At 50.1% G+C, this 20,816-nt stretch overlaps 1 protein-coding gene across 38 annotated transcripts in view; it reads right to left on the bottom strand.

Annotated features, from left to right (window-relative positions):
* Positions 1–980: 980 nt before the first annotated feature.
* The window catches only part of Adarb1 (adenosine deaminase, RNA-specific, B1), a 127,403-nt gene continuing 107,567 nt past the window's right edge, over positions 981–20,816 (bottom strand). For all 38 annotated transcript variants that reach the window (NM_001111056.1, NM_001111057.1, NM_012894.2 and 35 more), the window contains 3 exon segments: positions 981–5,047; positions 5,998–6,176; positions 15,923–16,104. In NM_001111056.1, coding sequence (NP_001104526.1) covers positions 4,868–5,047; positions 5,998–6,176; positions 15,923–16,104 — 541 coding nt within the window. In that variant the 3' untranslated portion in view covers positions 981–4,867.

Below are 20,816 nucleotides of genomic sequence, written 5' to 3'. Positions count from 1 at the left end.
AGACTGCTAAAATGTTAAGTCAAGTAGCTGTACATCTCTGGTATTCTTTTTTAAAAAAGAATTATTTACTTATATATATGAGTACACTGTCGCTGTCTTCAGACACACCAGAAGAGGGCATCGGATCCCATTACAGATGGTTGTGAGCCACCATATGCTTGCTGGGAATCGAACTCAGGACCTCTGGAGGAACAGTCAGTGCTCTTAGCTGCTGAGCCATCTCTCCAGCCCCGTATCTTTGATACTATAAAGAACATTCAGTTTGTTCACACAAAATAAAAGACACAAGTGGAGAAGCAAGTTACCTGAGACCTACCCAAGCAGCCTTCTGACCCTGGAGAGGGCATGAAAGGAGTGGAGAGGTCACCCAGGTTAACCGTTGTATGCCTCCACTTTGGCTCCCCTGTTTTCAGCCTGAGATAAACAACCAAAGGCACACGTGTTTCACTTCGTAGAGAAACTCTCAGCTGAACTAACTGGTTTTACTCCCTGACCAGTTCCAAAACAGAGGGGCAGGTCATGTCTCTGTGCTGCTGTTTTTAAAAGATACCTGGTGCGTATGACTGTGACTCTTTAAAAACATTCCTATATTTATTTCATATTTAATTACGGAAACATCAACTGAATAGGTGTTTTCAACGGGACAGGAAAAGCCATGCTAGGTTCCACAGCTATACCTCCGTCCTTGTAGATTCACTCCCCTGCTCTCTTACAGAACACACACACACACATTCTCAAGACCACATTACAACAGTCTTGGAGCCATCTTTCCCGGGATCATGAAGGTCCTTCCTCTACAGCACCCTGTAGCAGAGGTGGAAGAATCCGCCGAGCCCTCGGTGCGGTGTACAGGAGGTTACACATCCAGACACACTCAAGGCCGGCAGCTCTCGGGCGGCAGCTGCCCACACCTTTCAAATCGTGATCAAGAGCGGTGGGAGCAAGGACACGGTGAAAAGGAAAATGTCCGAGGCAAGTCGTAGTGAAACGTCTTAGTCTTTATTGAGAACATCTCAGTCCTTTGTCTACATGTGACAGCATTTCATGCTCAGTTCCGGCTGGGCTCGGTGAGAGGAAGCTCATGCAGGCTGTAACATGTGGTATATACATAAATATACATACAGAGAACACTGAGGATTGTATCTTAGCAACACGTTTCTTGGCTGAATTACATTCATGTAAAGTGTCCAAACTCTAAAATCAAATTAAAAGTACATAACCCAAAGCCTGGAAAAGCTAACAGCTTTTAGGGGCTTATTCCGTGAACATTCCTCAAACTGTGCTTTTAACCTACTGCGTTCCATTCAGTAGAATGGCCCATCAGTTCCTTGTGTACCATCAGCGCCTGCTGTGGCGACAATTAAGTGCTTCTGAGGCTGGGCACTTGCCATTCAAACAGCAAACAGAACGAACAGGTACTACCACAGAGACGTGGACATTCCCCCAGCGGCTGAGCGGAAAGTGCACTGAGGAGCCAGCCATGATCGGTCAGACCATGGGACGAACTCCCTCATTCATGGTCCCTGACGGGTCAGAGGCTTCCTAATTCCAATTTCCCAATGCCACATGACCCCAGTAGCCCCAGTGTGGAGCAGTTCACAGCTGCAGAGTGGGTGGCCACCCCCTCAGCCTTGGGGAGACTGTCACACGACAGATGTGCCGAGAGACAAGGACACATACAAGCTGTGCACACTGAACGCATACACTCTGCCCTTCTCCCGGTGCAGTCTGGGGAATGAGGGAGCATGAAGGGATCTTCTGAGGGGTTCCCTGATTTCGAGGACGTGACAGGTTTGAATTTCAGCTCATTTTACTTCTCTCTCTGGAGCAAAGTTCCGAGTGGAGGAGCTGACATTTCTGGAGTCTTTTGGAAGTGACAAGCTGCTCCTGCACTGTGTGTATTTACTCTTGGGGCAGGGTGACGTGCAGCTCACCCCACGTTCCTGACCCTCTGGTGGCTGCCTGCCCCTGGTGCACCTGTCTGAAACTAAAGTTTAAAAACCAAGCAGCACGTACAGTCTGGAGGCAAGAGGAGCTGGGTGATAAAATAAACAGAGAGCAATGCCTTACAAGATGGGGGCCTGCGCTCTTAGACAGGTTTTAATTACTAAAGGAAAAGCTTCGAAACAGAATGGTGAGAGACTCAGATTCAGCTTTAAAGTTGTTCTTTGGTGTCTCTCGCTAGGAGACGTGCTACCTCCTGACATCATGAGTGGCTAACGGCGTGGACGCCACACTCACGCTGCCTACATCTAAGTGGAGAGTCTCGGCTCTGCAGAAACAAGATAGCCCAGCCAAGGCTCCCGGCCACAATGTCTTCCTGCTGTGTAGCTGCAGCCCTGTGACGGCGGTCTGAGTAATCCTGAGGGATACTGCGGTATGGACTTAAAACTTCAGGTTTAGCTGCATGCTCTGAACACAGACACTCATGTTCTTCACCTGCTGAGGTAGCCAAGACATTTCCATCAGGCTCTTGGTGTGTCAAGCTTTCTGCTGAGTCTGTGACATTTAGGTCCTGGACATGAACTACCATTGTGGGGACCTTTGGGAAGAGGCTCAACGGGCTTATGTCTTAAATCAATATTTGTTTCCTTTTTGTCTGGTCACATTTGGGCTGTTCGAGCTGCCATGTCTTGAGTGCAGGGGAAGGTGGCACATGTCCCATGCCGGCTCCTCACCACAGGGTGCCTCCAGGCTCCCCCTCCTTTCTGGGCCTAGGTCAGGTCTAAGCAGGACCAGCCCCTGTAGTTTCAGATGATCTATACATGTAACCTTCACTTCCTGGTTGGGCAGCCTGTTATCTGACATGGAAAGCTAGATGTAATGCATGGTTTTTGGTGTATATGGGATATACTTTTGCTATACTTTATAACCAAAATGTACTTAAAAACAAACTAAATCATCTCCCCATCTCCATTAGGAAAAATTCGACTTAAAAACAAGAGTAAGAGCACACCAACATGTGTGTTTTTCTTTCTAGAAAGTGCAGGAGCTGTGGGGAAGGTGTGGTACTGGGGTAAAATGAGACCGTTTCTCTAAGGAGCCCCAATGCGTTTCACCCGAAGGTGGGCCTGCAATGCAGCCTGGGAGGGCTCCCTTTCAGGGGGGCAGGTGGTGATCTGAGGAGATCCAAGATGGCATGTGTCACTAGGGAGTTCTGCTAGGACCTTCATGCCTCGAAGATCAAGCCCCGCAGGACGAGAACCACGGAGACACCTACAAGGACACGACAGGGCTCCTGACACGGAGACACAAGTGGGTCTCACTTAAGCAATGACACACAGCCTCTTGAGGTCTGCTGGGAATCAGGTGGAACCCACAGTGGCTATGTTCTTATTCTGTCTCTTTCTCAAGTGTGTCAAGGACACACACACACACCTGGGTGAACAGCTCAGGGCCATAGCTGTCAGAGCTCTGGATGCAGCCGTGGTGGATGTGTGCTGTGGGATGAGCCTGCACCTTCTCTGCTCGAGGCCCTGAGGCTCTTCAGAGCAACCTGCTGGACCAGGCTAGCACACTGAGCTGACAGCCACAGCCCCTCCTCCCCCCCTCTACTCCTCCCTAATCCTGAGTGGAAGCAACAAGGCACCTGGGGCGAGTCTGAGCACAGGAGGTCCAGGTGTCCGCTCCAGGGCCCTGGGTGCCACCCTGTGCCTCACGGGTGCTCAGCAGCATCTTGGGGTTCAGCCCCAAGATACCAGGAGCACCCAGGCCTGCCTGTCGAGACACCAATGTCTGGTCTGCAGCGTTCCAAGGTTCACACTGTCCCACCAGCTTCAACCTGAATGTTTAACTTGTCAAACATGTCTGAAGCTGGAAGGGGTACCGGATAATCCGCCTTAGGTGGCGCGCTCCAAGCACGGTACCTGCTCATAACTCTTTCCATCCCGTGTGGCTCTCTGAGCGGTCAGTGGTTCCTACCCACCAGATCCCAAGGGGGGAGCAGAAGGAAGACTGTGCTCTGACTGTGGAGCAGTCCTACTGCGTGCCTCTAGATCACAAAACCTCGATGGTTAGGACCCCCGTATGATGGCCAGCCAGGACAGGCTACGGACAGATTGGGTCTTCAGTTACCTGGTAGCAAATAGAGTTTTCCATGATTTGAGCCTAACCGGGAGCATGGACGATTCTAGAGGCAGCAGAGCCTAGGTCACGGCTCTGTAGGACACAGCATCCCAGCTGCAGGGCCAGTGTGTGCCAAGGTCACACCATATCATGCTGGGGTCACCCCAGGAGAGCTGTTAAAACCTACTGTGAGAACCTAAGTGTGAAGGCCCCACGGAGAGGAGCCACGCACGGAGGTGTGCGCGGTAGCTCTCTTCTACTTCCTACCTCTAGATTCCTGTGTTCTTTCACATAGAAACGCTTTTTTTTTCTTTTGCAATTAAAATAATGTGGCATAAAAGTGACCTGACATAATTACTTCTTATTTTATAAATCTCATTCCTAGCTCTGAATAAATTATTTATTCAAGAATCTCACACAAAGTAAATTTCTATTTTCCTATACTTGAGGAAGCCCTACTCAGTAGAACTCAATGTCTAATGTAAACTGAGATATAAAGCGGTCACTGGGTAGCTCAAGAGGGGAAATGTGTGGCAAGGGGTGGTGATGGGCCCCTGTGCCCCCATGCACCCCCACTGTGCACCTGATCCCTACTCAGATGTGAGGTGCCCAGCACCCTACACATCCCCACACTGCCCTGCTGGGTGGTGAGAGGCGCCGGGGATGATGCTTGAAGTCCAGTGGTTCCCCCAGACTCCCCGTGCCGTCCCCGAGGTGCACACCTGTCCCAGGTCAGACGCAAGGCTCTGGGGGACAGTTCGGCACCACAGCCTCGCACTCTGTGCTCTCGACTCCGCCTGGCTCAGGGAGTGAAGGAGAACTGGTCCTGCTCTGTGGGCTTCTCCACCCAGGCGCCCAGCCCCGCCTTGATGAAGGCAGTGAACAGACGTGCCTTGGCAGCCTGGTACTCCTTCGCTGCCAGCTTGGACTCGTGGTAGGTGGTGGGCTTGGTGATCTTGGTGCGCAGCAGGTGGGGGGGCACCTGTGGAAGGATACACGCGTCACGTAAAGCAACTGCCAGAGCAGAGCGACGAGGAAGAAACCTAGAGGAATAGAGGAATGCTCAAAGACGAGGCTCAGGGCTGGGCTGGTTTGTGAAGGAGCAGACAGAACGTTCTCCCCTAGATGGAAGAGTGCCTAAGGCACAGTTTAACCTTAAGCAGTGGCTTGCTGGTCAGACAGATGGCTGCAGGACCGACCGGCTTCTGGCAGATCCCAGGGGATAGGGTCACCAAGATAGCATTTGTCTGTCCCCATGAGGACCGGAGAGGAGAGTTGGTTTTTTTTTTTTTTTAAGATTTATTTATTTCATGTATGTGAGTACACTGTCGCTGTCTTCAGACACACCAGAAGAGGGCATCAGATCTCATTCCAGATGGTTGTGAGCCACCCTGTGGTTGCTGGGAATTGAACTCAGGACCTCTGGAAGAGCAGTCAGTAGTCAGTGCTCTTAACCGCTGAGCCATCTCTCCAGCCCGACCGGAGAGTTTTTGTCTGTCTGAGTCCTACACTGTTGCTCTGAGCTGGCCTCATATAAGAAAGCACCCTGGCTTAGACAAGAACAAATGTTGTGCACCTTATTATCTGGATTTACGTGGGTAGAAGGGCTCTGCAGCCGAGTTCCTGACCCTGGATGAAGGGAACAGAGGCCAGTGCAGGAGTACTCACTGCCCGACTTCCTCTTTCCGATAAGCGGTCTCCTTCCCCAGTGCCGGGACAGCAGCTAAGACTCTGTCGGGAAGGGAGGAGGCTGACTCTGAGGCAGCTCTGAGGCTTGTGGGACCAGGGCCGTACCCTTAAGCTAACAACAGTCTGAAGAAATAAGATTTCTTTTGATGTCACTGTTAGGTTGAAATGAAGACTCGACGGTGGGAACCAGGAGGGATGGAAGGGAGGGAGATGGGCCCACACCCAGTGAGGGAGACTCAGTACCTTTCCGTGTACCCGCATCCAGCGACAGTACAGCGCGTGCTTACACAGGCGGGAGGGGCGGCCTAGCTCATCCTTCCCTGTTGTGGCATTGATGACCTCAATGGCCGTGTCGCCCACCGTCCAGTTGACACTGAAGTTGGGCGCCTTCCCTGGCTGCCGTGCCTCTGCATTGCTGATACCTGAAACCAAGAGGACACACGAAGTGACCAGAAGCCCTTGCTTCCCACCAAGGAGAAGGAGGGACCTGGCACAGCACACAGCTCAGAGCTGAGAGAGTACATACCAGGACAAGGTAAACCTCAGTCACAAGGAGGCTCAGCTCCCAGTACGCAGCTGTCTCTCCATGGCCCAGGAAAGAGCAGGGCTAGGAAGTCAGAATTGATACATAAATATATACCTGTCTGCTTGTCTGTGAGGGGCAAGAGTCTGATAGAGTCCTGAATCCACAGGATTTCCTATCAAGCACGAATTAGCCCTCCCTGGGGACCTACAGAGTGAGAGCCTTGCAAGGGACAGATGGGCAGGCTGTCTTAGTGTCATTCAGGTTCTATAAGTTGGAGTCAGTGGGGCTGCTCATGCATAGCATGTAGCCCTGCCACTGAAGGGCCACATATCCAGGACACTCAGTTTTACAACACAGCACTCCAGGTACATGAGGAGTGTCAGCAAGTCGTGACCAACCCCAGGCTCGATCTGACGAGTGAACGTCGTAGAAAGCCTTGACTGAGGAGACAGCACACACGTTTAGATCTGTATGCCATGCCTTATGATATAGGACATGTGTGTGCTGTAGCCCTCTTACAGGCAGGCAGGCTTACTAGGGGAAAGTGTTACAGGGACAGAAATGCAAAGGGAATCTGAAGACCGTAGAGGGCATCTCTGAGCAGGAGGATTCACCACAGCATGCTTGTTACTCAAGACTCTTAAGACTAAAGACATCTGAGAGAATGAGAGGGAAAGGTATCTGTCTCTCTCTCTCTCTCTCACACACACACACACACACACACACACACACACACACACACACAAACAAGGGGGGAGGGAAACAACACGAGAATAGGAAATCATCAAGATATGGGGCAAGCACCAAATCTATGTATAATTAGAGATGGAACACAGAAAGATATGTATGAAGAAACATTAACAAACTCTATACATTCTATGAAACCAACAAACTACAGAGCTGAGACACTCAGCAAAGCCCAAGCAGAAGAAATACAAAGAGACTCCACTGACACATGCCACAGTAAACCGCTCAGCATGAGCACGGTCAGGGAAGACGGGAGATGAGCTGGACGGTGCAGATAAGACGACAGGGCAGTGGCCTCAGAGCTCTAGAAAAGCAGAAAGCCTCCGCCAACCCAGAAAAACACTAGCTTAGCAAAATGCACTTTTAAAGATGAAAGGAAAATACGCTTTCAGATGCCCTGATGCTGAACAATTAATTCCTCATCAGAAGACTCTGAAAAGAAGTGAGAGAGGTCTTTAGTCCAAGGGGAGGTGACAGCAAGTGGGAATCCAGACCCACAAAAAGGGAAGGGGGTGGAGGGACACCTCATCATTTAAATACCTTTAAATGTTAAAAGAATTATGAAATGAAAGTAACTGTGTGACATTTTTAGTACACACAAACAATCAAATTGTGATAATAGCACAAAGGCTGAGGGGAAAGGAAATGGAGCATCTATTGTAAGAGTCAGGGGGATGTCTCTGTGTGAAGCGGGAGAGTAACACATGAGGGCAGGCTGTGGTACATTCGGGATGAATATTATAAACCCTTTAAGCTTATTAAATCTATAAAACCAAAGTAACAGCTGAAAAAGTAAAGAGGAGCTAAAATATGATCATTAAACACAATTACTATTGTGGTAAGAGAAAATGGGAAAGGGTAGCAAGGAACACTGGATCAGATGGGAAATAAGCAGAAAAAAAACAGAGTTAATGTAATCACGGTAAAAGTAAATGTTCAAACACCTCGGGGAAAGGAAGGGATTGTCGCATTTCAAACAACAAGACATTAGACAGGATATATCACTAATCAGGAGAAAGCTGTGGTCACAGGCAGATCACAGAATGAAGGACATTCCCAGAGTTAAAGGTCACCTTACAGTGATAAAGGAGGTTGTTCACTAAGAGAAGCCAGCAACCCTAAACTAAAATACATGAAATAAAGACTTAAGTTAGGAGGAGAGACAGACAACTTATGATCCTAGTAAAGAGGCAGTCAATGTCTTTGTCTCCTGAGCGGACACGTCTGGTAGATCCATCAGTGAGAATGGCAGTCATGACAAAGTTGGTCAGCTTGGTGGAGCTGACATTATAGATCACTCTACCTAAAAACAACCGATACACATTCTCTTCCGGTTCTCACAGAACATTTATAAAGAAAGCTTTTAAAAAGTATATTATGCAGGTGGTAGTGGTACACACCTTTGATCCCAGAACTTAGGAGGCAGAGGCAGTAGGGTATCTGAGTTCAAGGACAGTTTGGACTACAGAACAAGTTCCAGGACAGCCAGGGATATACAATATATAGAGAGACTGTGCCTTGAAAACACTATGTGTGTGTATGCATATATATAATAATGTATACATATATATGTAGATATTGTATACGCATGTACATGACAGAACATACATGTGGTCAGAGGACAGCCTGTGGCAAATGGGTCCTCTCCTTTCACCATGTTTACTCAGAGGATCCAACACAGGCCATCAGGCTGGGCAGCAAGCGTCTTTAACTGCTGAGCCATCCCACCAGCTCAATACAGAACATCACCGCATTGCAAAAGAAGTCTGAAATTGGTAACACAGTTTTGCAAACCCCTCTAGTACTCTAAAGTAAAAAGCACACTCGTGAATAACCTGTAGACAAGGAGTTTTGAAATAAGTGAAAATGAGAACACGACATAACGATATTTATAAATACTATAAAAGCAGTTCAAGACAAAGGCCTCTGCTAGCACCGTGAAGGACTAGAGAAAGAGCAAGTAACACGGTGTGTGTGCAGAAAATAAAATAATGAAGATGGAACAGAAGTAATTAATATGAAAAACAGAAAGTAACAGGGAAAATCAATGAAAGCAGAACTTATTTTTAGAGAAGATCAAAAGAATTGGTGCTGCTGGTTAGGCTGACGGGAGAAAGAAGAGGTGAACCACTGTCTCAGGGTTTCTACGGAACACCCTGACCTTTCCTCTTTGGGGAGGAAAGGGTTTATTCTTCCACACCACTGTTCACGTCAGAGGAAGTCAGGACAGGAACTCAAGCAGGGCAGGAACCTGGAGCATGAGGCGGAGGCCATGGAGGGCGCTGCTTACTGGCTTGCTCACCATGGCTTGCTCAGCCTGCTCTCTTACAGATGGCTCCACCCACAATGGGCTGGGCCTTCTCCATCAACGTTTATTAAGAAAATGCCTTACAGGCTGGCCTACAGCCCTATTCTATGGAGGCATTTTCTCAATTGAGGCTCCCTCCTCCCTGATGACCCAGGCTTGTATCAGGTTGACATAAAGCTAGCCAGTACAATCATCAATGGGACACAGTGTACCTAGAGGTGCCACAGAGATCAATATCAGGAACACATTTACACCTACATCTCACAAATCAGATGAATTGCACAGATTTCTTGAAGATATAAATCATCAAGCTGACCCAAAGACAAAGATTAAAGAAGTAACTGACATTTAATTTGTAATTTCCTGTGGCTGGAGAGATGGCTCAGTGGTCGTGGGTACTGCCTGCTCTTCCAAAGGATCTGGGTTCAATTCCCAGCCCCTACATGGCAGCTCGCAAATGTCTGTAAGTTCAGTTCCAGAGAACCCAACGCCCTCATACAGACACACGTGCAGGCAAAACACCAATGCACATAAAATAAAAATAACTCTTCCAGAAAACAGATGGGAAAGAGCTGCATCCCAACTCAGTTTATGCCTGACAGACACTAACTACAGTAGCCTTGCAGCCCAATGTGGTAACGTACACCAGTAATCCCAACACTCGGGAGGCTGAGGCTGGAGGAGCAAGGCAAGAGTTCCAGGTCAGAGCGGGCTACACAATAAGGCCTGATAAGAAAGTAACGGGAGGAGGAGTGAGTGGGAGAGAGAAAAGCGGAAGAGAGGAACCCTTACACACTCTCTAGAACTTTTCAAAACAGAGTTTGGTCACAGACAGACATGACTACATACAAAAAAAAAAAAAAAAGGTGATGTGAGACATCAGAAGAACGGGCACTGCTCTAAAGGAAAGTCTCACGGGCGTCAGCGTGTACAACTGGCCTGGTGTTATCCAGCAGCTGTCAGCATGGCTGTAAGTAAACAGGGCACGGGCAGGGTTCTTGACAAGAGTTCTGAGCCTACCCAGCATTCTAACCACTAAAATGGCTTCCTGACATGTGTGGAGGAAAGTGATCTCATTCAAGCTCTGCTGGACAGCTCGGCCTCTTGGCCTGCTTACACGTTAGTCACTAATCACATCGTCTTCTCCGAGGACAGCACCCTTTGCACTTTCTCACATGGATCCTTGCTTCTGACTCATCTCAGGATCTGCAAATGCTTCTCCCTGGGTTTGTTGTTCAGCTACCCACTGCTGAATGGAAGCTATCGAGACGGTTCCTTTTCTGAGGGAGGAGGTATGAATGTCCACTTAGCTGCAACTCGTGGGAATCCTCTGACCAGAATGAAGTTGGGTTGTGTGTGTACGAATGGCTGTCTGTGCTGTACCATCTTCCCTTCCAATTGTGTGATAAACCAGAAGGAAGGGTCATTGTTGCGTGAATCCTGTGCACTGGGCCTGCAAGATTCACACTAAAGAAAAATGGTCAGTTAACTAAGACATGAAACTCTAAAAGGGCAGACTCTCCTCCCTTTATATTTTAAGTTAAGTAAATTGCCATCTTTAACAAAAACAGAGCAAATAAGGCAAAAAGAAGACAGCTAGCCCGAGGTCCTGATCTAACCATACACTTTATCTGGGCAGAAGGCTGGACACGGTCATGCAAGTGCATTTCCCGTCTCCAGGGCTGACACACTGTGAGGGCGGACACCCATGAGCAGCTTCTCTCTCTGGGGCTGCTAAGTGAGAAGTAGGGTAATGAGCTGATCATAGGCCACTGCGCGGAGACAAATAAAAGCGGGAAGGACTTGGCGGTAATGAGAGTCCCTAGTGGCTGTAAATTAAGTGTGCTAAATAAGAACTTTTAACACAGAACTGCAGAGAAACTTGTGAATTGGCCTAATAATGGATTCAACTAAAAAACTCGGGAGAGCTGCCCTGGAGGCTTTCTCATTTTTACTTCAAAGGCATGCTCTACTAGGTGCCTCCCCCACTGACTGATTCTATATGCAACGGTCAATACAGATATGTATATTACTATGGGTTTGTGTTTTAGAAATTATTATTAGTCCTTATTAGTAGACTAAGGGGAATTCACTAGTCTTTATTCTGCAAACTGAATACCCCGTCCCTTCCTTCCAGCGGACCTGAGCTGAGGACTTCATGGAAGACAAGTGCTCTACCACTGAGCTACCCCGCTTAGCCCTAAGGACGAACTGTAAGGGAAGCCATGTTCCAGGTACCTGCCCATGGTAGTCCAGAGAGCCTCCAGACATGGGAGGGAGCCTCCAGACGGGAGTAGCCGTGTCCAATCCCTTAAGCAGGAGCAGAGGAGCTGGGACTGCCGCTCTTACTTTCTTTACAAAGCAGAGGTTTGGTTGCTGCTTGTGAACCTGTCAGGATGAGCAGTCACTGCCCTGCTGCAGGGGGAGTAGTGCTTCCCCAGGGCCTGGCCGTCCTCCTGTTCCCCCAGAGTCCCTCACGCACAGGCTGCACTCCTAGGAATCGTATACCCATGCCCCCTTGTTTGCCCATTCTTGTGACAATGCTGCCCTTAAAACTAGCACCAAGGGAGCCCAGTCCACCAACACGGGCCTAGCAGCCTGTCTGTCACCCAGGCTCTAGCGCCCTCACGTGGGAGAGTCCTTTCCTCTTGTACCTCAATGAGCCTTGGACAATGGTGTTGGCCAGTGGAGGATCAGAGTCGGGGAAGCTACTGGACAGGAGCTGACACCAGGCTGCCCTGAAGCACGCAATGCTAGTTTCACTATGCAGCTAGCAGCAAAGAGCTGCTGGGAAAGCTGGCGAGGTCTCTGTTTCCGACCACTAGAAATGAAGCCAGGGAGATGATGGCTCAGGAGGTCAGGTGCTGGTCCCACAGGCATGAGGGTGAAGATCCGAGTTCAGATCCTCAGCCCCCACATGAAAAGCTGGCTGTGGCAGCACATGCCTGAGACACAAGCCACCACTAGGAGCAGCTGAGGCCTGCAAAACCGAAGCTCGGAGCGCACCAGGACGTTCTCAATGACCCACTTTCACAGGGAAGTAAAGATTAACTCTCACTTCAAATGTGACTGCACTGCAGACGAGCAAAAGAAAACAAAGGCAGCATTCGGTGACAGATCTCCTATCATGATTCTGAACTTTAGGTCACCTTGTCTTAGTGAGTCCAATTATCCTGTGCTCTGTGTGTGTGTGGTGTGTGTATGTGTGGTGTGTGTGTGTATGTATGTGTGTATGTGTGAGTGGTGTGTGGTGTGTGTGTATGTGTGTGTGTGAGTGGTGTGTGGTGTGTGTGTGTGTGTGTGTGAGTGGTGTGTGGTGTGTGTGTGTGTGTGTGGTGTGTGGTGTGTGTGTGTGTGTGTGTGAGTGGTGTGTGGTGTGTGTGTGTGTGTGAGTGGTGTGTGGTGTGTGTGTAGTGTATGTGAGTGGTGTGTGGTGTGTGTGTGTATGAGTGGTGTGTGTGTGTGTGTATGTGGGGTGTGTGTGTGTAGTGTGTGAGTGTTGTGTGGTGTGTGTGTAGTGTGTGTGTGTGTGGTGTGTGTGTGAGTGTTGTGTGGTGTGTGTATGTGTGTGTGTGAGTGGTGTGTGGTGTGTATGTGTGTGTGTGAGTGGTGTGTGGTGTGTATGTGTGTGTGTGAGTGGTGTGTGGTGTGTATGTGTGTGTGTGAGTGGTGTGTGGTGTGTATGTGTGTATGTGAGTGGTGTGTGGTGTGTGTGTGTATGTGTGAGTGGTGTGTGTGTGTGTATGTGGGGTGTGTGTGTAGTGTGTGAGTGGTGTGTGGTGTGTGTGTGTGTGAGTGGTGTGTGGTGTGTGTGTGTGTGTGTGTGTGTGTGTGTGTGTGTGTATGCCGTTACTCCACAGATAACAGGGGAGGAGGCAGGGTCTCTCAAACACAACACTAACTGTAGGAGCTGAGCATTACACCACATCTGCTCATCTCAGCAAGAGGCTGACAGAAGTCCACTGATAACCCAGTGGTCCCTCTGTTCAAGCCACTTGTCAGACGTAAGATAAGACTCTAGAGAACTCATTGCAAAGGCTCTGCTATGATGGGCGGAGACTAAGACTGGGGTCCCATTAATTAGGGAAGATAGCAACTTCTCTGATTGCTTTTGTTTCTGGTGACACCCACTGAGGTATCTGCTTCCGTTTTCTTGACTGCTAAGGGCTGTGGGAGCAGGCGTGTCTACCTGCCCTCCACTCAATCCCTGGGCCACTCGACTTTCCGTGGGCCGTCCCTTGCCAGCCTCACAGGCCTAGTCCTGTGCTGTCCTTACTAAAACAAAGCAGCAGCAGCCCCCTGCACTGCTATTCCCAAAGGAAAACATCTCAAGCGGCCTGCACCTCACAATGACCCAGGGGCTGTCTGGTGGTTCAGCTCTGAGTCACACTCTGCCTCTTGAAGCTGGGCCATACTTGCGTCTTTCTCATCCAGAGGATCAGAAAAGGCAGCTGGTCCATCCCAGTAACCGAGGCACACAGCTGCCAACAAGACAGTCACCAGGGGCGTGGCCCAGGCTCCCTTTGCCATCTGCAGAGTCAACTGGGTTGACCGCATTGCAGGTGCGGTCTCTGGGATGGCAGATAGGCCATGGGCAGGGCCTGGGAAAATGAAGGATTATGAGAGGCCTTGGGGAGCACAGGGGCACTGAGGGCAGAGGTGAACATTTCCTTTTGCACACGTTAGTAACTTGATATTCTACCCTACAGATATGTGTCATTACAGCTTTACACATATATGAATTTCATATGTATAAAACATGAACAAACACATCTGAGTTTTATGAATGAGGTCTACTTCAGATTTCACTGACTGAGGGAAAGTGGCTTACATGGTCTGTTCAGCTACTCTGGGGCATCTGTGTGCCCTGGATCTGTGGATGAATAAGGCAGTGACACCTAGAGCTAAGCTCTTGCTGCTTCGGATCCGGGTGGACTGTGCTCAGCCCAGATGCAGCTCCTGCTGACTGAGCTCAGGCCAAAGTGGACGGACCTTTCAGAGCTGAGGCCCGGGAGGAGGTTAGGTCATTGGGCACACACCCTCAGAAGGGATCAGTGTTCTCACAGAGCCCTCTTAGGTCCTGGACAGCAAGTTCTTATAAACAGGGATCCTGACCCTTACCTCGTTCTCTTGTCATGGGTTCATTTCTCTGCTTCTCTGCCCTCTCTCTCAAATGTGTGTGTGTGTGTGTGTGTGTGTGTGTGTGTGTGTGTGTGTGTGTGTGTGTGTGTGTAGGCAGACAGAGACAGACAGAGAGAGACAGAGAAGGAGGGAGACAGACAGGCAGACAGGCAGACAGGTTGTGTATGTGCCTGTGGAAGTCAGAAGAGAAATGAGGTTATCTAGACCTGGAGGTATAGGAGGCAGTGAGCCACCATGTGGGTGCTGTGGGTGCCCTTAACTGCTAAGCCATCTCTCCAGCCGCACTGTGGGCTCTGCGTGCATTCCTCTCTCTGCCGTGATGCCTTCCTGTCCCATAGGAGCTAGATGCTGAGTGATGAGGCCTCTGAGCTTGGACTTTCAGTCTCCAAAGCTGTGAGCTAAACAGACATCTCTTTTTAAAACATCTACCGTCAAATACCTTGTTGTCGCAGTAGCTAAGGAAATACTCTTCCTCCACGTGCGCCACACTGAACGTTTCCCGACTCATGGGAAACTCATGCCCTGACAATACTCCAAAGTTCAATCTAACCATCCGGTCTTACGAGTGAAAAAGAATATTTAGGGAGCAGGGAGCTGCAATATTTGATCCTAGATACCTTTCATCTTTCCCCTTCCCTTTTCTTTCCAATGCTCTGACAGACATGCTGTCAAACACAAGTTCACACTGCTTTCTTGAAGTTAAAGATAAGTGAGTAGCAGGGCACCGAGACAGAGGACACATGCACCCTCCCCCCACAAAAGGGCATTTTTTAGTTTAGGATACGATTTTAGTTTTGAGCTTACAGGAGTAAGTAAAATGTTATTTTTTTAAAAGAGTAAAAATACCTTAACTGTGTCCTTTTAAATAAGGGTGGGCTTAGAAGTTAGGACCTTTGAATTCAAAAGCTCCTGTTCACTTTACTGTTAGCCACTGACACTCTAAAAAAGAAAAGAAACCAGGAATAAAGGTGTAAAGGGCAGGAGAGGCACCAGGGAAGACAGGCAAGTGGTCAGCGCAGCTGCCCCACGTGTCACAGAGGCAGACAGATACCAGCAGCGACTGGGATAGCATCTGAGTGAGGGTGGGTAGCTGCCAACGCCCAGCCTGGCTGGTCTGGGAAGAATGCCTAAGTCTTTGCCCCTGGGGCAGGAATGAATACAAGGTATATGAGAAAGCACAGAGGTGTCAGGCTTCTGCAACTTCTGTAGCACAACTGAGGACAGGCATTTATCTTGGAGAAGGACTGCCTTAAAAGGCCCTGGAGCCCAGGCCAAGAGGCTCAGACAAGGTCTTGTTCCCCTCTCAAGGGCTTTGCTGCTGCCTGGCAGCCATGTGCTGGCTCCTGGTGGGGCGTTTAACGTGTAGGACCGACCCTGTGAGCTCAGGGCACAGAGGTAGGAGGTGACGGATGGACGGACGGACGGACGGACAAGACGGTACTTGCCGCTGAGCAGGGGCTTGTTGAGGGTGTAGAGCGGTGGCAGGTCCTCTATGTTGGAGATCCGCTGGTACATGGCCCTGGAGAGGTGGTCCCCGTGGTACAGGCTGCCCAGGATGATGCTGGAGAAGTAGATGGGCTCCACGAAAATGCTGAGCAGGGCCCCCTGGATGCCCACCACGTTCCAGCTGCGGGAGAAGGAAGCACATGTCAGGAGCTATGGCTACGGCATCCCATACAGACCGCACAGAGACTCAAGGCCTGCGCTCGCTGGGAGGGACGGACTGCGAAAGGCGAAGATGCCTGCAGTGAAAACTGCTGACTCGGCAGCTCAGGGTTTAAACGAAACTTTATTTAAAAATTACCTTATAGTGTAATAATTTCTGGTCATAGTCTTATAGTTTCTATTGCTGTGATAAAATGTCATGACTAAAAGCAACCTGGAGAGGAAAGGGTTTATTTCATCTCAAAACACGGGGAAGTCACAGTCCATCACTAAGGGAGGGCAGGGAGGGAAATCAAGGCACAACGCAGCAGAGGCCATGGAGGAATGCTGCCTACTGGCTTGCTCTCCATGCTCGCTTACATCAGCTATGGCCACCTGCCTAGAGGAACTGCCCACTTTAGGCTCGGCCCTCCCATGGCAACCTTTAATCAAACAGATGCCCTAAGGCTTGCCCATAGGTCAATCTTACCACAACATTCTTTCAATTACGATTCCCTCTTTCCAGCTATATTTAGGTTTGTGTAAAGTGGACAAAAACTAGCATATTTCCCCACGACAGCATACTTTCTGGAGGTTTTTTTTTCCTTAAGAGGTATTAAGAAGCCACATGTTTGTTGTGAAACACTTGAGGGAAATTTCATAAGGGTAAACATATATATTTGCCTACTTCTAATAAAATGGCTGCTCAGTCAGGGAACAAGTATCCTGATCCAGGGCTACAGCCTCATGTGGAGCTCCTCTGAGGGTGTGTGTGTGTGTGTGTGTGTGTGTGTGTGTGTGTGTGTGTGTGTGACAATGGTGGTACATGCACTGGAGACAGAGACGGTGACACCACCTGGCAGTTACCACACCACAGTCTGCCATCTGCAGGGCAGCCCTCTGACACACTGCTGACCTACTATGTGTCTGCTCTCTTTACCCAGAGACAAGAGAAGCAGGGCAACCTGGAAACCACTGCATACCGAGCAACCTTTGTGTGTGTCACATGGGATGGAAGAGGACGGGAGAAAACACAGCCCAGGGGCTAAACAATAAAGCAGCCAAACGACAAACAAACTCTGAGATGAGGAGTAGGAGAGACTGCCCACGGAGGAGGCACCAACTTTAGGGAAGGTTCCTTGAGCTGACTGATCCTGAGGTGAGCCCCAAAGGGAAGGGGTGCAGAAGGATATACTCTAGCCTTTGGGATGAGGGACTGGGGACAGGTGGGGGTAACCATGGAGAGGTTGGGGTAACCAGAGGGCGGGGTTGATGTGAGTGGCCAGGAGCCACTAGGGAAAGGGTAAGATCCTAGGCAGGTTCTGGAGGACTTAGGGCTTGGAGTAATTTAATCCTGTCTGACACAGGTGTCTATGGAGAGACACTGACTAGCGCTGCAATTTAGAAAGTAATACCATCAGTACAGGGGAGGAGACCCAAGGAGAGAGGGCCTCTGAGATACAGGGGTACATGTGTCAGAAGCAAGAGTCAATGTAAGAGGCAGTGATGCAGCAATCATCAGCTGATGTGGAAAGAGGACTCCTGATGGGAAGAGGACTCCTGACTGGAGGAGGAGGACCCCTGACTGGAAGAGGAGGACCCCTGACTGGAAGAGGAGGACCCCTGACTGGAAGAGGAGGACTCCTGACAGGAATAGGAGGACTCCTGACTGAAAGAGGACTCCTGACTGGAATAGGAGGACTCCTGACAGGAATAGGAGGACTCCTGACTGAAAGAGGACTCCTGATGAGAAGAGGAGGACTCCTGATGAGAAGAGGAGGACTCCTGACTGGAAGAGGAGGACTCCTGACTGAAAGAGGACTCCTGATGAGAAGAGGAGGCCTCCTGATGAGAAGAGGAGGACTCCTGACTGGAAGAGGAGGACTCCTGATGGGAAGAGGAAGACTCCTGATGGGAAGAAGAGGAGTCCTGACTGGAAGAGGAGGACTCCTGATGGGAAGAGGAAGACCCCTGACTGGGAGAGGAGGACCCCTAATGGGAAGAGGAAGACTCCTGATGGGAAGAAGAGGAGTCCTGACTGGAAGAGGAGGACCCCTGACTGGGAGAGGAGGACTTCTGACAGGAAGAGGAGGACTCCTGACTGGAAGAGGACTCCTGATGAGAAGAGGAGGACTCCTGATGAGAAGAGGAGGACTCCTGATGGAAGAGGAAGACCCCTGACTGGAAGAGGAAGACTCCTGATGGGAAGAGGAAGACCCCTGACTGGAAGAGGAGGACTCCTGACTGGAAGAGGAGGACCCCTGACTGGAAGAGGAGGACTCCTGACTGAAAGAGGACTCCTGACAGGAAGAGGAGGACTCCTGACTGGAAGAGGAGGACTCCTGATTGGAAGAGGAGGACTCCTGACTGGAAGAGGAGGACTCCTGACTGGAAGAGGAGGACTCCTGACTGGAAGAGGAAGACTCCTGACTGGATGGGCACCGTATGCCCAGGTGACATCCTGTTGAACTGAAGGAGGAATGGAAGGCAGATGGGTACTTCATGGCTCACAGCTAGTAAGCAACAGGGAGGACTCCACATAAGCAACTGCTGAGCTGCACTTGGGTAGATCTGCACCCAGTCATGCTTTAGCTATGCCTCCCCACCCTTCCCCCACTGCTCAGGTCCTCAGATCTCAAATCCAGACTAAGGGCTAACATAGCTATTAACATACCAAAGCAGATGCTGGCTGTTGGCTCTCCCAGCATCCCTCAGTCCCTACCTGTTACAGTCCTCCTGGCTGGGCTGCCCTTCTCCCAGCTGCTCTTTCCTATGTAACTTAGCCATTTTGGCACTGTGGTCCTTTTCTGGCATCTTGCCCTCTTGGACTGTTCCTTGTTCCCCTCTCTCCCTCTCTTCTTCCCATCTCCTCATATGGTTCTGCCTAGTAGGCTAGTTGGTCATGTTCTGTCTGGACTCTCCCAGATGACTCTGGCTATGTCTCCCTCACATCTACAATAGTCCTTCTCTTCTACCATACCCAGGAGCAGCCATGTCCGACTTCGGTTTCTTCTTTTCATTCAAGGCCAACCCAGCATTAACCTGATTTTTCCCTTCTGTCCCAGCAGATCTTAGGACTCCACTTTAGGAACAGATCGACCTCTGACTTATGGCAAAACCTCAGCTACACCAGGGGCAAATAACACCACTCTTGCCCTACCTGTTTGTGCCCTCTTCTGAGGGAACCAGAGGTCTGGCCCTCAGTCTCTCCCTGTAGCAGCTGGCACAGCCCTGGGAAGATGTTGGCTGGTCTAGTCCACTCCCTTCCAGGAAACCCCAAAAAGGTCCTCAGAAAACAGCTCATGCCCAACAGGCCAACTTTTCTTACCAGCTCCTCTCAAGCTTCAGCCCAGGCTCCAGGTCGGCTGCTCTCCCTGCTTCAGCCTAGAGGACTGGGCACACAGGTGCCTCCCACTGAGCTCCCTCACAAGCCTTTTACATAACTTAAGCTTCTAGTTTCTATGACCTCCCTCAGCCCACAAAGAAGGCCGACATGCTGAATGGACAACCCGTAGTTCCTGGGATGTATTCTTTCTACCCTCCAAAAAGGACATTAAAACAGCCTTCCCCATCCTTAGAGAACTTCTGAAATGATTCAGCTCTTGGAGGCCCAAGGGCTCCTTTCGGATGCAGATGAGAGGCCTGCTGATTTAGAAACTTAAGCAGAACTTAGTCCCCTGGGCAGCAATGCAGAATCTTGCAGAAACCAGCATCTGTCAGGAGTCATTAATTCTGAGCACACACTGCCTAGAAGATCCCAGGAGCTTCTGGAGCTCTGAGGCACTGGGCAGAAGACAGAGCCCTTCCTTCAGCCAGCTCTCCTGAAAGGCAGGCTCATGCCAATCAGCCTTACAGAGAATAGTTACTCTCACTTCCCCAGACCACAGACCACAGGGCAAGGGCATCACAGATACAGCCAGATTCCAGGGGGCAAAGCAGCACCAAGTAACACACACACTCAACACACATCTACAGACAGACGCCTGCCCAGTTTCTGCCTGGGCCAGGGCGCTGGATGAAGAGCTTCTCTTTTCAGGCCCCGGGAAGGGGACTCATTTGTCACTACAAGGCCAGGAGGTTGCCCCACCTCCTGGCTTTAGGCCTGTCGTGCGGGGTTCAGGACTGGTCTGTGGCTTTTTTGTTTTGTCTCCCTAGGTTATTGTTTGAAGATGGACTACAGTGTTGTCAGCTGAGTCCACTGCAGAGCCTAACCTGGCCCTGAGCACCCAGGGACACTGACCGGAGGACAGACAACAAGACGAACACTGACCTGTGCGTGATACTTTCCGCAACCCTTGCTCAGTGAGTCTCCTTTCTCTCTGCCCCCATGTCACAAGTAACCTTCAGAGAAAGGCACTTACAACCTTCAAAATAACCCTGCATGCATTGCGGCTCTTCCAGGAGCCTCCCATGCCTCTGCAGAAGTCTCCTTCCCCATCCATGAAGCAGCCCTGGCCTGCTTACCTCTGTCCTGAGCAAGTGAATGTGCCGAACAAGCCTCCTGCCTGCACCTGGATCTGACTTTCCCTGTGTCCTTGGTCGGCAGCGCAGGCCATAGACTTAGGTCTCTTCTCAGGGCCTCACTGTCCTAAGGACAACCCTTCTGGGGCTGCCCTCGCCATCTGGCAAGCTGAACGCTATGGTCATCTCTAGTGCCTCCTTCCCATCCTCAGCCTAGGCCAGCTCTCTGTGCTC

This window comes from Rattus norvegicus, chromosome 20 (assembly GCF_021556685.1).
Source record: "Rattus norvegicus strain SHRSP/BbbUtx chromosome 20, alternate assembly SHRSP_T2T, whole genome shotgun sequence".
Classification (NCBI taxonomy): Eukaryota; Metazoa; Chordata; class Mammalia; order Rodentia; family Muridae; genus Rattus; species Rattus norvegicus.
The sequence above is the reverse complement of the archived record's forward strand: the minus strand, read 5'-3'. Positions and strand labels throughout refer to the sequence as shown.